General features: G+C 41.1%; 1 protein-coding gene across 1 annotated transcript in view; it reads right to left on the bottom strand.

Annotated features, from left to right (window-relative positions):
- The window catches only part of LOC131094433 (ethanolaminephosphotransferase 1-like), a 53,973-nt gene extending 41,364 nt beyond the window's left edge, over positions 1–12,609 (bottom strand). Inside the window, exon 1 of the mRNA XM_058042066.1 lies at positions 12,553–12,609. Coding sequence (XP_057898049.1) covers positions 12,553–12,609 — 57 coding nt within the window. The remainder of the gene's footprint in view (positions 1–12,552) is intronic.
- Between the last annotated feature and the right edge of the window lie 4,510 nt (positions 12,610–17,119).

Consider the following 17,119-nt stretch of genomic DNA (forward strand, 5'->3'; position numbering starts at 1 on the left):
CATCTAAGAGCACTCAGTGGACTGGTGTAAATTTATTTTTTTCTGATTTGTACAGGTTTTATTTAATTTAAAAGCACTGGACTGGTTTACAATTACCGTGTTAGCAACTCTATGTATTAACACAAAGGTTCAGGCTTGTGAAATGGCAAACATCTCTGCAGTGACATTTTACCTTTAAATTCTTATTAATTTTACAACCCTATAAAATTATGCATTTCTACTGTATTTTGGATTTAACACCTTTATTTCCACTACCAGTAATGCACAGTCTGAGCACCAGTTCATTGCTAGTATTTAGGATAGATAGTGAACATGGAATGTGTCTGTAGGTGGAATATTATCTTGCAGAGATACACAGCCTTTGTCATAGTAACACAGTTGCATTTGCACTATGCTAATTCATGTAAGGCAATGTTACTGTACAAATGAGCTCTAAAATAGCACAGTTCATTACCACAACAACATTTCTCTATTGGACTGACTTGAAAACACATGTGTTTTATAAATTCCAGGAAGTACATATCTATACCTTTTGTAAACAAAATACTTCAGAAATCCAAGGCCACCCTGAATTGCTCTTGTCTCCTTTTTCCTCAGAGGACAGTACCAAGTTGTATCCTGCCTTGAGACTGCAGAACACAGAATAATCTTAGGAAGAACAATCTAACTGATAATACCACTGAAAACCATGTACTTGGAGCTCTGGCAGGTAGACACTGGAAGAAGTTATCCGTCATTGGGGTGGTACACGTAATTATTTCAGAAATTCTTGGACTTTTAAAGTGCATATATGGCTTAAAATTGCTAGGATGATGCATAGGACTCACAAAGATTCAGATATTTCTATATATAGCACTGCCCAAATATCGTGTCCAGAAAATGGGAGTAAGGTGGGATGTGCTAGACCACAGTTTGACAAAGCTGCTCACTTGCAGAAGAGCTGATGACAAAGAGTCTCCTTTCACGTAACTTCAGCCAACAGTTAATTGTCTCTCCATACATATAGTTAATTTATGGACCTCTGTGAGCCAAGTACTCTTTGGAGGAGACTGCACTCTGGAAGTACCTGTTCCAAGTCATTAATTATCAAGGCAACTTGGGCACTTGTCTTAAACTCAGGTACCTACATATGAAATGCTTAGGAACTCTTCTATACATTTCCTTTTTCTATCTGAATACAAAGCATGTGTCTTAATTACCTTCTGGACAAAACAAAGCATTCACATAGTAATTTTGTGTGTTCAAGTTTAAATCACAGATCACAAACCTAGCATCTAATAAAATTATTATAACACAGCTATTCCCTGTAAATACACACTGACAAATATCCAAAAATCACCTAGCAGTAAGTGGTCAGACCAGACTGCCTAAATTTCCAAAGGGAATAAAATTTTCAGTTCAATGAAGTGTACATCACTGATTTTAATTTTTTCTAAAAATGCTCTATGGGCGTTGCTTATGTTTAGGCCAAAATTACCAATAATACCAAGCCATATAATACCTATGCCAACAGACCAGTCAGCTACTACTTAATTCACATGAGAACTACAGAAATCCTCTGAAAATGAAGAAAATTCAAAGTATCCATAAGCACTTTTGAGGTTTCAAGTAATCAGGAGTCTGCTCAAAGTTTCACTGTGGCTACTGCTCATTTCCTTACCCCATCTGGTATTCAAAGACTATGTGAAATATGGGACAATTTGCTGACCAGCAAATTCAATGAATTCAGCCATACCTGGATAAGAATGTGCAAAGGTCAAAATAAGGGAGTTTTACCCTTGCTTCTACTTTGGCATTCTCTTTCTCCCTTCACCCTCAAGCCAAAGTCACACATAAAATCAGAAAATGCTAGTTAAAGAACAACAGTAAAAATGAGGCTTTCTATCCAAAATATTCACTGGCTGTTCAGAAATACTGCTTGCTCTTAGAAGAAAAAAAAAAAAAAGGAAAAATCAGTCTCATTTCTTTGAAATTGTTTTCTTATAGAGAAAATAAGAGAATAAAAGAGACAATATAGATATTACATAATTTTCTATTTTCTTTACTGGAAAATGTAAGAGATTAGGTAGCTTTCCAACATATCTCTACATAACAGACACAAACAAGAGACACAGTCAGCTTTTTGTTTGCCTCAGAGTTTCCAAAATGAAGCATCAAAAATCAAAACAGACCTTATTGGAAAAAGAAAAGAAAAAGGAGAATTACAGCCAGCTTTTGTCACCTAAAGACATTTCAAGACACACCACACTTCTTCCTGTTAATTCCTGTGTCTGTGGCTGAACTGTTGGTCCTCTGGGTGGGGAAGGAATATTCAGCAGATGTGCAGAAGAATGGAAATTTGCACTTCCCTCCACAATAATTTGTTTTAGCCAGACCAAAGGAAACACCCATGGAAAAATAGTTTTCAGTCATGGCAAAAAATAAAACTTGACAAATAAAGTCTGCTATACCATTTAATACCCTGCTTTGTTCTGCTCCCAAGAAGTTACTAACCTCAAGGCCATGAAATCCTCAGGAGTTTAATGTTCACGGCTGCTCAGAAAAGCAAAGTACCAAGTAACATGCTCACATTATGACCAATGAACATGAATGCAAGAGTCCATTGAACCTGGTGGAAAAAAAGCACTGCCATTTGTTATTGTGCAATTCTGTCATTTTCAGGGCACTTATACTAAAAGACAAAAGTGGAGAGGGTAAGCCTGCTGGAGGTTTTTAAGTGCAAGGCTCATACAAGTACTAAGCACTTCCCTGCAAACAGTTTCTGCCCTGGAAAGGGGATTGATTGTCCTTATACAAAGAAGAAGGGCTTGGAATAATCAGAAAGCTTCTCTCAATTATTTTTAAAAGAAGTTGTAACAGTTGGGAGAGAACAGCAGTAGTAAGGGAATAGGAAAAATGGCATTGACTTCATCTTACTCCTAAATTTAAAAATGCTTCTTCTGGTTTTATTTAATAGCTGATATCTCCTTGAAGTCATCTGCTTTCTCTCTGAGTGATAATGGCTCCTAAAAGAGCTAGAAATGAGAATACAGACACCAGACACGTGCACACATACATGGTGACTCGGGCAGCACAGATGAAATGTGCTTTTACTTTGTGTGCCTGCATCTTAATTTCCATCCAGGGGATCCAGCACAGCACAAAGTTTCTGCTGGTCACCTGTGTTAAACGGGAAAGGAAACAAGATTAAGGGGGGTGTGAAGGGATAAACAGTTAAGAAAAGCAACAGGAAAACAGAAGAAAGAAAAATGAGCAAAAGTAAAGGTTTGGCTACACAGTAGAAAGACAACTGTTCTGCAGTGACAGAGCAGAGACAACCCAGAGGGGCAAAAGCACTCACAGTGTTCAAGGTCTGCTCTGCTAAATACAAGACAAACGGTACTTTCTGGCTCACATCCACACAGCTTAGAAATACTTCCCATTATTGCAAACTGGTCACATCAGCACGGCACAGCATCTGCTGGAGGGGTGTTGGGCCTCATCAGCTGGCCCCACACACCCAACCCATCATTAGCATTCAATATGTTTAAGTTCAAAGTATCTGAAACAATCTGGAGACTACACTGTAACCCAGCAATACGGCACCTTCAGAGCATGAAAGTGAGCCCTGTCGGCTGTGCATGTTCAAAAACCAAATGTCCATGTTGGAAGAGTGCTGAAGGACGGTAAAACCAAAAAATGATGTGTACTACCTCCAGAACAGACTATTTCCAAACATAAAGCCTAGCTATTGCCTTGGAGAGACTTTAGAGAAATAAACAAACAAAACCCAAACAGGGAGTGAACTAACCATTAATGAGAGCAGACACTGGATCTTCACTGGACTCCCTAGGCCTTTCCAGCTTTGCACTGTGGAGGCATCACAAGAATAAAATTTTGGAATGCCTGTGATTTAGAGAAAAATATAAAGCATGCCTACATACACTTCAGAGTCAGGAGAGAAAGCAAGCTGCAAGAAATGTAGTTGCATAACTACATTATATTGTTATTTCAACTTCAGCTGCTCTTTATACTAACAGACTATTCCTTTCCTGTACTTAAAACATCTTGTCCCAGCTATTGTGCCACTCAGGCATTTACATTCACGACACCTGTGTTTTCCAAATGACAGACAAAGGGATGGGAGGCATGACAATGGACTCTTTTTTGCACAAGGTAAGGGGTTTTTCTGGTTTTGAAAACTGGAAGATGACCCTCCCAATCCAGGGTATGGACCAGGCAATATTGAAGAGAGCTCAGTGGGAAATCACCCTTCTGGGCAATGTCTTATGCAATATGAACTTGGCTTCTGTGAAACTTTACATTTCAGGAACCACACAAAAACTAAAGTAAATACTGAAATACTGGCACATCTGGTAACAATTTTCCATCAATATTTCTGATTCCTAGAATATGTTAAACATGTGGAGTTTAATTCTACTTTATATATGTTTTTACAGGTTTGTAGTTATTACGGGACACAGTCTTGGATCTTAACAAAAGCTTCACAAAAGGAAGAAAGAGAAGCATGCTACAAATAACAGAGCTCCACAGCACTGTGGATGCCAAATATGTTCAACACTTTAAGTGCTGATGTATTCCAAAACACAGTCCTGTTACTTCTAATAATAGAATGGCTTTACATTATATCACCTGTTCATTAATTATTAATAAAATAATGGCTTGGGTTTTCTATTTCCTATACAATAATTTGGTGTATTCTGCATTTTTCCCTATGCACATATATATATATGAGGGGGTTTTGTTCTGGTGGTTTTGTTTTGGCTTTTTGTTGCTGTTTTTTGATTTTGGTTTTTTTTTATTAGATCACCAATACCTAAGTCCAGAAGTTATAAGCCAGTACTAGGGCTGGATGCAGCTGCACTCTGAAGGAAGAGGCTGCCCGAGTTGGGCTCCTGAGCTCCTCTCTCCCCTCTCACTTTGCCCTCTTCAGTTCCATTAACCTGTGCACACTACAGCTAGGAAATATAGTTAGATTGCCCTTCCACCTGATATTCTTTCTAGTAAATACTAGAATGTCATGGTTTGTGCAATTCAACAATTCTGATTGGTATTACGAAGTTATCAGGAAGTTGTTATTACTCAAATTGCTGTCCTGAGGATGTTTTGTTGCAAAGGTGTATTTATCATTCACCTCCTCATTTTCAGGAATCCTGGCACACACTGAGTCCTGTGCCACATCCTTTCCCTTAATGAAGTATGTACGGACCCATGTCCATGAGGTCGTGGGCACGTGGAGCTGTGGCTCAGGACAGGCCACTCTTAGGGACTCGTGCCTGCCAGTGGCACATCCCCTTGCTTGCAGAGCAGTGCCATGGCCTCAAGGTCACAGAACCTTAGGTTTGGATCACAGGATCATTCAGGTCAGAAGAGAACCTCAGCAGGTTTCCTCCTTCTCATCATAGGCTCAAAATCAAGTGCTTTATCCAGACCATGGAGAGGTGGACAGTCAGTGGGACTGGAAGTCAGCAACCAGTTTTCAACTAATAGTAGTTATATTAAGAATGCTGCCTAATTTCTCTTAAGGAGAAGGCTTACATGGGACAAGTTCAAGCACTTAACAACAAAGCCAAAATAATTAATAAGAACATAGAAACATGATATTGAGCAAGGGGTAATAGAAGACAGCTGCACATGTGCTGCTGTAAAGGGACAAAGGTAGAGGCTGGGCCAGAATGGTGAAAATATAAATCCTGCTAAAACCAAAACCTGCACACTCTCAAGGAACTGCACAACTGATTCTTAACTTGCTATTCAAGGAGGCTCTAACATAGCAAGAAAGTTAATTTCTATGGGGGTCTTTTTGTGCAGACTGGACTTTCACAGTTGGTAAAAGGAAAAAACAGCAGGATTTTGTGCTACACCTATTTCTGTGCATGCGCAAACGTGTGTGCCAGCAGCCCTTTAAAGATCTAACAACAGACCAAGTACCCATCCAGCTGGAGCTCTGCCAGAGGGTGTACATAAATACCTGGGGAACCCAAAGTGGGGAAACCACTCCAAGCCCAAAAGGGAAGACAGATTAAAAGCATGCTGTAGTTTCCATAAGAGCTGCTGAACAGTGGTTCTGTAGCACATCCACTGAACCCTTGTGTTATCTAACATCCTGATGCACAAGAGAGGGGTTACTTCACAGAAAGATTCCTACCTCTATAAAACAACCCTTAGAATAAGGGTTCCCTTAGATTTATACAGATATTACACATTCAAATTACAGCTACATCTTTGCAATTAGTCTTCTATTAAAACACAGATGAATAAACAAAAATACATATGTATACATGCATATTCTACACATAAAAATACAAAAAAGCATCTCAGAATGCTAACATCTCTTGATAAAGCAATGAAATTAAACTATGCAGTTGGTATTTGCACTTTTATGAGAATCAACAAGGCATACAACTCTTTATACAGAGCATATTTGTCCCAAAAGTGATCTAATGAACCTTTGTAAATTAATGAGTGTAATATTGCACTCAAACCCATGTACAATTTCCCATCATTGGGAAAAAAGTCCTGCAGCAAGTTATATCAAATGCAGCATCTCTGTGATGTGATTTCATTAAGTTCTTGGTTCATTAGCATGTGTTACGTAGAAGGAAGATAATGATTAGAGAACTCATTAAATGCTGCATTGTCAGCTAAAATCACAACAGGATGAGGAAAAAGAGGCAATGCATGCATGAAGATTGTCTTTCAGAATGACATATTCACTTGGCCCATGGCTCTTTGACACATGAGACACATGAATGCAGTGACAGATAATGTAAGAGTAATGAGTTATTTGGTTTTTTCCTCATACTATTCAACAACATTTAATTACAACTCCAGTTTTCCATCAAAGTAACACGAAGAAGACTGCAAGATTTTATTTGTCAAACAGTGGGCTGTTGACTCATGGCTTTATTGAAGCCAGACAACATTAGTTTTCACTGCCTCAAATATTCAAGGACACAGTTTAATAAACTCTGGTGGTTTGAAAAATCTAACTACAGCAGACACAGCTGATAACTGCATTCAGATAATATTTGGAATTAAATATTAGTGAAAAAAACCTAAAAATACCATGTGGAAAAAAACCCACTATATAATAAACATGTCAAGAAAGTACTCAATATACATAAAATTGTCTATGTGCAATGAGAATTATTGCAATGACCATCATTAACTGTCTTTTAAGTAGTTCCAGGGAAGCAAATGAAAGTCTCTTCTCCTAAATTTTCAAAATCATGTGAACTCCTTGTGTTACCAGAGTAGAAAGCAAGACTATTGTTCAATTAAGGTGAACAGAACCCATGATTTTCCTAATCTTATAGTTACACTTGTAGCCTTGGAAAAGCATAGACTTGACAGAAATCCAGTCTTGTATCTGGGTGAATCCTGAACTTCCAGACACTAATTCACTAGATTATACTGAACACACTTTGCTCTTCTGGTATAAGTCAGTGTAAAAGAAAGAGTCAGACCTTGAAACATGATCACCATACATCTGATCTTGTTTCTCTAACCCTCCAAAATGAGGCCTGGGATGTAATTTGAGAGATCTTCTAGTCCAGAGCATTCACCTAATGCAAGATCACGTTCAGTATACATTAAGGATGCAGATCAAGTTTCCATGAGGTAATGGCCCCATTGCTTGCAGAAACAAACATGCCAGCACAGTAAAAGGAAATACATTGCCCAAAACTTTCATAAAAAGGGGTCAGCAACTGTTTGTTCATCAATACTCAACACTGGATTGTTGATCTTGCCTCAGAGAAATCAAGCCATTTCTTAAGACTGATAAAATGATTGCCCAATCCCCTTTAGTACCTGTTCCAGCAGGCCTTATTAACACAAGACTGACATAGCAGATGCCTTAAATTTTGCTTTGTGCAGCCAAAACTCACATCTTGTCTTTCTTCAAAAGGGCACTCTTTACTAGGCTCTTACTCCCACTTTACTCAGACTGTCTCACACAGTTCATCTTTTCTAAGCCTCTTGTTATTCATAATGTCATTCTGAGGACTGCAAACTGTGGCCAAAGCAGGCAGGACACATTATTCCACTTGATACCTGATCAGTACATCAGCTACAGGAGTAAATGTAACCTTTTGACATATTTATGACACTTCCAGCTTAAGATCTTTTTTCCCTTTATTATAACAGCCACAATGCTGTCAACACTCTGATCCCCTGGTGTCTTTCCTGCACTCTGTTGTCTATTATTTTATGTTTTAAATGTTGATTTTCTTTCCCCTAAGCAAAACCTTGTTTACTGAATTTTTTCGTATTGATTTCTGGCTATTATATCTCTTTTCCAAGTATATTTTAAATAATGAACCTATTCTTCAAAATTCTGAAGTACAGTGAAAATTTTACAATACTTAATGAAAGTACTGAACAGCAATGGAGTTCAGACAGAGAGGTAGCTGTGTAGGTAGCTGTGTAGGTTGATAGAACCTCCTACTTTGACAGAAAACTTTAAATGTTTCCATTCTCTTTGAAGAAATATTTTAAACTCTAAAATGTTTCAATTTTACAATTATTTCATCTTAATTACCTCTACCTACTTTACTTGTGAGAACATGGGACAGTAGCAGACCCCTCACTGAAATGATACTCCTTATACCTCATTTACTCTCACCTCTTCACCACACCCTTTATCCACATAGAGCTACCTGCTAAAAAATGATTTAGAGGATAGAAACAGTGTGAACAAAACAAGATGAAAATGTGGAACCTTAGATGTCAATTTTTATTGTTTTATCCAATCTTTTAATCATCTTTTCCAGGCCTATTTTTTGAGTCAAGCCTCTATAGCTTGTTCTTAGATCTCTTTTATTCTCAAACAGGATAAAGCATCAAAGTTTTCTGGCTTGAAGAACCTCTGTGCCCAGGTACTGTGAAGAAAGGTGATTCAAGGCAAATATGCAAGGGAAATCCTAAGAATGAAGTGATGAGAAGAGACAATGGCAACGTGAGCTCACCACTGAGCCTTAAAGCAGAATTTGGTTCTTTATTTACGCATTCTGGTGAGAAGGATAAAAACAAAGAACCAAATTCTGCTTTTATCTGTTCTCATCACCTGGTTGTTGCAGAACAGCTTGTTTCCAACAGAAACCCAAGCAGGCAGAAAGAAAAGGTAGCAGTGTAATTCCATGGCTGCTCTTCTAGAACTACAAAATGCTGATAAAACATAAAAGTAAGAACAACATGATCCAAGCCCTACAATTCAGGTTGGTTGTAGCTTTTTGGCTCTGTTGCTCCATGTCCTGGAGAACAGGACACAAACCAAGGATAAGAATCTTCTGTGATACAGTTGCAGCAAATCACCGGAGCATGCAACTGTCCTGAAATCAGCACCTGCCCCAGAGGCAAGAAGGTGGCAGAAATATCACAGCAGTAATACTCAGGGTTGTGTCTGAACTCCCTCATTGTCACATCTCCACCTGTTCTCAGTGTGCTTTTAAGCAGAAAAAGGAAAACTGAATTTTTAAAACTCCATTAACAGGCAGAATGAATGGGAATAGATTAATAAAGTGAAATAGCCAGTCCTGAGGAGCCAGTGCCTGTGCTATAAGGATTTCAGAAGGTATCACATAAACTAGTTCCATTATAATACTAGGGACTGAATGTACTGGGGGTACTTGTGTGTTTGTTGTCTGGTTTGGGTTCATCCTATGGAAATGCATTTTTGTGCTCTGAGGTCACACTATGATGTAAGCCAAAGCTTGGTAATTGGGGAAAACTCGCTTCAAAAGCCTAATATCCATGGACCTAACATGCTAAAGGGTGCTGAAGTCTTTGCATTCATTAGAGGTCTGCCATTCCCTTAGCAAAGAACTGTGCTGGTTTTGTTGCCAAGGCCCTCCTCCAACTGCAAACGGGAGACAGACAGTGCCTGAAACATACAATTGGAGCATTCATGGCAGAGAAATGAATTCAGCTGTGTGAAAATTTTGAAAATTGAACAGCATTTTTTTCAGGCCATAATTACCTTTACAAAAGGAGTTGATTACACAAATTATTTTTTAAGCTGCATTACACTCAGCAGATAAATTGTGCAAAGTGTGGAGTATGTTAAACCACTGAGAGTACCGTGAGTACAATGCTGCAGTGTGATGTACAACAGAGAGATGGATGCCACTAAATCTAAAGTTTTCTATGCACACTTCAAATCCAGAAGTGTTTTAGCTCAATATTGAACGTATCCTTTCAAAGATTACCTAGTTCTTTCACAGAGCAAACACACGTATCCCTCCACACTACCCCACACCTGGGTTCACCAGGAAACACAGGGCAGAAACAGCCAGGAGGTTGTAAGAAGAGGTGACCCATGAGTGCTGGGCACAGTGATCAGAGTTTAGCACCTGCTGAACAGGCAGCAAAGGAAGCAGCATTCTCCTCCAAGGGGCTGGGAAGCTGAAGGATGAGGATGCAGTAAGGCCCTAGGCTGAAGGGGAAGAGATGGCAGCCAGAGGGCAACAGGAGGTTGAAGAGCATGTGTCAGGCCTGGGAGGTGGTGAGAACAAAGCTGTTGTTGTGGCAGCCCCAGGTACAGGAGAATGAAGGACAAGAGATTGTGGTAATGATTAGTGTCTCCTTGCTGCACCCCTTTTGTATTTTTGGAGTACTTTAAATACTGTGAGCAGCATTTAGGAATAGGGAAAGCTGCCATCACCTGCCAGGTCCTCCTGCAACCTGGAGCACCAGGAAAATGCTGCAGATACCTGACCAGCTCAGCAGCACTACCCTCATGTAGCTGTACTTCTCTGTGTGAAACACATGCCATTTGGATTTATTTATTTCCAAGATATCCCAGTCCCAAGTCACCTCAGGTAAAAGAAAACCATTTGATTTCATCTTTCTAAGGCCTGCACTTACTAGGGTTTTTTTCAGAACACAGTAGAACAGATACTTCTTAAGTATCTGCGTTGGCTGATTCTTGTACTTAAGAAAATTACCCTACATAGCTTCTTTGCAATGCTCTTGAGAAACCAATATATCCAAATTAAATTATTTGATATGTGATTCTCTCTTTTGGTAATAATTTAAATCATAAGTATGGCACAATGATTACAGGTTTTTTTTAAAAAATGTTGTCTTGATTATTCCTCATCTGCACTTGTTTGAAGCTATTTTCATTCAAGTGATAAGAAAGAATGTAATACAAGCAGTCTCATATTTCTACTATGAACTCAAATAATTCAGGGAAGTTACTTAAATAACAACATCCATTTGTCCTAAAAATTGCTTTTTACTTTTCTTGCTCCTGATCTCAGTCAAGGAGATCATGCTTCACCATTCAAGCACAGACCTGTGCAACTCACACCCTGTGGCCAGAAGCAGCTGGCAGAGTGCTTTATCCCGCTCACATCGGAGACGCACAAACAGGTTGGTGCATTTTAATTAGCTTCTGTGCATAACAGGTTCCTAGGAAGCAACCGGGAGAACACTCTCGAAGCCACACTTCCTCAACCTCCATTCCTGCTGAGGTGAACAGGCAGAGCTGCTGGCCCAGGGAATAGAAGGGTTTGATAGGAACCAGGAAAAGCTGAATGCCCTGGCTGGAGCCCAGCCTGGGAGGGCACACAGTAAGAGCAGGAAGGCAAGAATGGGGAGCATGGTGTAGGGGCTGCTTTGGCAAACTGAACATAAAATAAAAGGCTGGGTGTTGTGCCGGTAGAAGCTGGTATGCCCCTCCTGCTTTTCACAGGAGGAAAGAGGTGAGGGTGTGTGAATAGGGTGGCATGGCCCATTTCAGACCTGCACCTCAATTGGCACAAACTTGGATGATTGCCATACTGCATCCCCTGTAACTCCTAAGTCCATGACATAACACTGGTAAATTCAAGTATCTAATGATTCACCCCTTTACTGGCATTCTGCATGCCGGTTATTTGCAAACACGAGGTTTCGGTCAAATTATTTAAAGTAAGTTTTTCTTCCCCCCTCTGCCGGCTTTCTAATTTATTTCTCAATGCCAGAGCATTCCTGTGTCCGAAGGTTTGCAGACTGCCAGACAAGCAGCATCACTGCCTGCTTTCTTACAGAAACACCGGATGCCTCCAAAACCACGCTGCTCTACAACGGGCTCAGCTTTTACAGACGTTGATACTCACTCAAAACCCGGTTCGCTCTGCCTCCACCGACACCTGCCGCCCCGCGAACACCCACCTCCCGCCCAGGGCACGCATTGCACCGGAGCCGGGCACAGGTGGGGGTGCGGGACATCCCCTGCGGGCACAGGCGGGGGTGCGGGGCATCCCCCTGCGGGCACAGGCGGGGGTGCGGGACATCCCCTGCGGGCACAGGCGGGGGTGCGGGACATCCCCCTGCGAGCACAGGTGGGGGTGCGGGACATCCCCTGCGGGCACAGGCGGGGGGAGCCCTGCGGACCCTCCGGCGGCGGAGGGATGGCCCGGCCGGCCGGGGCGGCATTCACAGCGGGGCTGGGACCCGGCCGCCCGAAGCGGAGCGCTCCGGAGCCGAGATGCCACCCGGGGCTGTCCGTGCGCCGCCCGCCCTCCCTCCCGGCCCAGGGGCTGCCCCGTGCCTGCCCCGTACCTTGTAGTGTCGGAAGCCGTGCAGCTGCGGGCCGCTCACATAGCGCCACCGCCACATCGCCGCCCTGCCCTGCGCCGGCACCGAGGCACGGAGGGACGGCAGCGATGGGAGGACGGATGGGGGAGGCGGCGGGGCCGGGGGCGGGCGGAGGGCGGCTCCCCGGCCGCGCCCCGCGGCTGGACCGGCCCCTGGCTCCGGGATCCGCGCCGGGGCTGCCCGCGGGGTTGGCTCCCGGGGCTGGCTCTCGGGGCTGGCTCTCGGGGCTGGCTCCGGGGCGGCTCCCGTGGGAGCGGGCGGCTCCCCGCGGCCCCAGGACGCTCCGGTGCCCGCCTGCCAACAGGGTGAATCTCACACCCGCAATGACCTCGCGGCACCAAGGCACGTCGCGGAATCACCTCCGAACTGTTTTTCTCGCCACGGGTCTGTTAAAGATGCCGTATTTACAGAATCACCTCCGAAGTGTTTTTCTCGCCACGGGTCTGTTAAAGATGCCGTATTTACCGCGTACGGGAGGGAGGACGCGCCCGTGAAGGCGCTATACAAAACAACGCTGAGTAACTAAAGCAAAACAGGCCAAGTAGCACCACACAAACAGTGTTAAGTGCTGCCTTTCAAAGACAAGTGACACTGAGGATTAAGGCTTATCTTTGCATTCCAACAATAATCTGAGTCTTGTTTCTTATTATTGCACCTGCACTGGAGCCTGCCACACCACATCAGTCAGCGGCGCACTCTGTGCCTCCTGATTTCCAGGGAAGTGAGGCACTGGGATAGGCAAAAACCAACCAACCAACCAAACAAACAAACAAACAAACAAAAAAGACTGGAAAGCATCAGGAGTAATGTTCCAGCTGCAAGCGTATTTCAGCATGTGGCGTGACACCTTGTGTTACCTTTGCTGTACGCTACTGGGAGAGAGAGTTGAAATCATACACGTCAGGGTCTGAGATTTTATGGACCAAATGGAATCTATCCAGAAAGCAAATCAATTAAAATCCATTACTTGCACCCCACGAGGCATCTCATCTATTGTGAGAGTCAGTGTTATTTTACAAACTGGGCAGGTTTGATAGGAATTATGCAGAAGTTATGATCGTTAAGTGCAAACTGTATGCAATGGTTTTTGTTCTGTATTATTAATTACACATTAATCAATTGAGATGTGCTTACACCTGCATTCTGCTTCCAGCAGCAGCAGCTGAACTTCTGCTCTTGAAAACAACCCAGAACTTTAATACTTAGCTTCAGGTTACTGAGTTAAAAGCTTGATACCGGTTAAGGAAGCTAAAGTGTATGAACTTTAGTTCATGAGCCAACTCTAATTTTAATAGGTGTTCACAGCCTGAATTTTGATTTGGGATCCCCTTCATTGTTATTATCACATTTTAAAATTGTGTTATGCTATTGAATTAATTTACAAGGGTACATAAGAAAAGATTCATGAGCTGTACTGTACTCACTGAAGTTTTTTAGTGCAAGCAAATTACTAAAACAGGCCAAAGCATTTTTAGAATTATCCCTTTCGCTTCTTAACTCTAACATTAGAAGCCTCAAACATGAAAGCAGAAATTTGTCTGAACAAATATTAGGAGTATGATGGACAGTAGTAGAAAAGGTGTTTGCTTTTCTGGAAGGTAGAAGGTGGGCAAAAAAGACAATTTTTTTCTTTGCAAGCTTCTAGATTTATGTCAAAATATACAGATACAGAAGATACATAGATATAGAAGAGAGAGAATACAAGTTTTATTTCCTATTCTCTCAAAACTCTTTTGGTGATAAGTGAAACACAAAAAACCCCTCAAACCCTCACAAATATTCCACTAAACAGGGAATGTCAAAGACTGCCTACGTGTGAAAATGCAATTGCTCAAACTTGTTCCGTGTCTGCCAATGAGCATATCAAAGGAGGCAGCTTAAGTTATACTATAGAGCAGGAAACAGACTGGTGAATAAATATGGAATATCACAGAGCAAGCTGAGACACAAGTAGCATGGCGTTTGAGAATACTGTGGAAATTATACTGATCTGTGTCACTATAGGACATGAAATAACATGATGTGGACACGCAGCTCTCTCAAGGGTAAGAAGAGAATTTTTGATTTCTGACTCCAACATTTATAGATTTCCAAAAGTGACAGTGAATTGGAGGGTGACAGTGCCACCTCTCCAATGACACTGGACAAACCAACAGTCCATCAAATTTCTCCTCCTCCATAAAAGAATGCAAAACAATGAGTTATTTACATAAAGTGTGTGAGAAAGTTCGTTACAAGAATGCAAACATCAGCAGGCTTAGAAAAATTTAACAACCAGGGCAACAGATCTGCTAGCTGTTGATTTCAGGAATTTCCTTGATTTAGGCATCATGGTTCCTATGAATAGTTGGCCTTTAAGACCACACAGACAGACTAGCCAAGCCCAGGTGCAATCCAGGCTCAAGCCATGTGCTTTACTGCTACACTATCCTGTCTCCATGCATACCAGAATGGTAGGCAAATAGATGAGGGCTCAGGATGGCCCAGAATAAATAATAAATACATTATACACACGTGTGTGCGCGCACACACACACATATATAAAGTATATAATAAATAAATAACCCAATAAAACCTTGGGTTTCATTATTCTCTCTCTCTAAGTTATAATAATAAATTAATAATGATGGAGCTTCTTGGATAGGGAAGACTGCCTAGTATGGCAGCTTTGATTTTTAATAATTTATTGTGTCTTGTTTATTCCCCACCGTAAAGCTGTGTGCTATGCAATAGCCTTTATCTAGAAGGTATCTAATAGCACATTCCTGCCTACTTCAAGAAGTGAAAAAAAGCAGAAAGGAATCATGTAGAGACCAAACCCAAAATGACCAGCTGCCAAAGCAGTAGAAGAAGGAACTAATGTATTACCCTACCCACTCTTTAACATACTATTTTCCCTTGGGCAAGGCATTTTTCAGCAATAGTGTTTGTAAAATCTTCAATACAAGGGTACACCACAGTCATGATTAGGCCAAAGTAGTATTAATACTAGACCTAAAAGAGGAAATTCAATATCTGGAGTTACTAAAATTTATAAAGTTCAGTGTTATTGGCCCCTCAGTAATTTTAAAATCTTGTTGAATTAAATTAAGAGGAAAAATTTTCATGGCAGTAAACTGGTCTAATGATTGAAGTTTAAAATATGTCAATTTTCTCCAGCTCTGAATATGGGCCTGCATTTTTTTCTCACCAACCAGAGCCAAAAGAGAGTACTTTTATGACAGATGTACAGTTTCAGATTGGAAAATATTATTTTATTTGCACTAATCCCATTAAACTACAGAGGCGCCTCATAAAAAGTAGGCAAATATGTTTCCCAAATGTTACTGTTTGCCAGAAAGTTATGTACTCATACTCCTTTTATAGCACTGACACAGAGAAATAGCAGGAGATGAGAAAAATGTCAGCCACTGCAAGATGCCAGGGGAGAACTTGGAGCTGGGATGAGCTGGCTTAGGCTCAGGGAGCAGCCAGGACACTCCAGGGCCTGGAGCCCCTCACATCTTTCAGACCCAGGGGCAAGGGCTGCTAAAGAGATGCTTCCTGGGTGTGCTGATTCATTTAAAACCTTTTTTTTTTTTGCTTTTGATTCTTAAATGATCAGCTATTAATTTTTAATTTGTGTGAATGTTAGAAACTGACTCTTTGATCCACTGCAATCTGGCATCCCCTGAGGGGTTTTGTGGGGTTTTTTTTTTTCCCCATTTCTTCCACAGTTCACAGCTCGCCTCAGCATAGTGATGCACTGTACTGTGAAACAGTACAATTCAATTTAAAGTGGAACTGACATTGTAGCTTGAGGATTAAGAAGATTTAAGTGTTTCATGTTACTTCCTAAAAAAAAACCTTAGAAAGCCTGGAATGATCAAACTGCAACACAGTCTGCAGAAGAAAATGTTATTTTGGATCTAGATTGTGATCTGTCTAGCCTAGGCCTTTGGATGACCTCTTGCCTGACAAACTCATAAAACCTATCTGACCCTGACAGACAGACTCTACAATATTTGATGAGTTTTTCCTCACCTACTTCATCTCAGTTCGGTGTCTGGGATGCTTGTGACTTTTAAAACTTTCCTGAAGGAATGACTCAAACCAAAAACCTTTTTCTGTGTTTGAATTTGACATTGTCTATACCAGACTTTGTACACTGAAAAGCTTTTAAAGCTCTAACTTAATGCTCTGTAAGAGGAAATGAATCCATAAACCCATATTAGAATGAAGGACGGGCACATTCAATCAATATAAGCAAGTGTTCCAAACTTCAGTAATTTAAGCTTCCTTACCTTTAACTCATCTGTGTAAAATACTTTCTGTTTCTTTGAAAGAGTTCTTTCTACATGTTGGATTAAGGAACATTGGTGCAATCAACAGCACCACCACCAAATAAATTTTCTTTTTTTCTGGATTTCACTACAGAAATAAATTTTTATTGCTAACAGAAATTGTACTGTTTTCATAGAATTTTCATGCAACAAAAATACAAAAAGTTCACAATTTCTTAATGTTCCCTGAGCAGCAGTAGATTTGATCT

Source organism: Melospiza georgiana, chromosome 1, assembly GCF_028018845.1.
Source record: "Melospiza georgiana isolate bMelGeo1 chromosome 1, bMelGeo1.pri, whole genome shotgun sequence".
Lineage (NCBI taxonomy): Eukaryota > Metazoa > Chordata > Aves > Passeriformes > Passerellidae > Melospiza > Melospiza georgiana.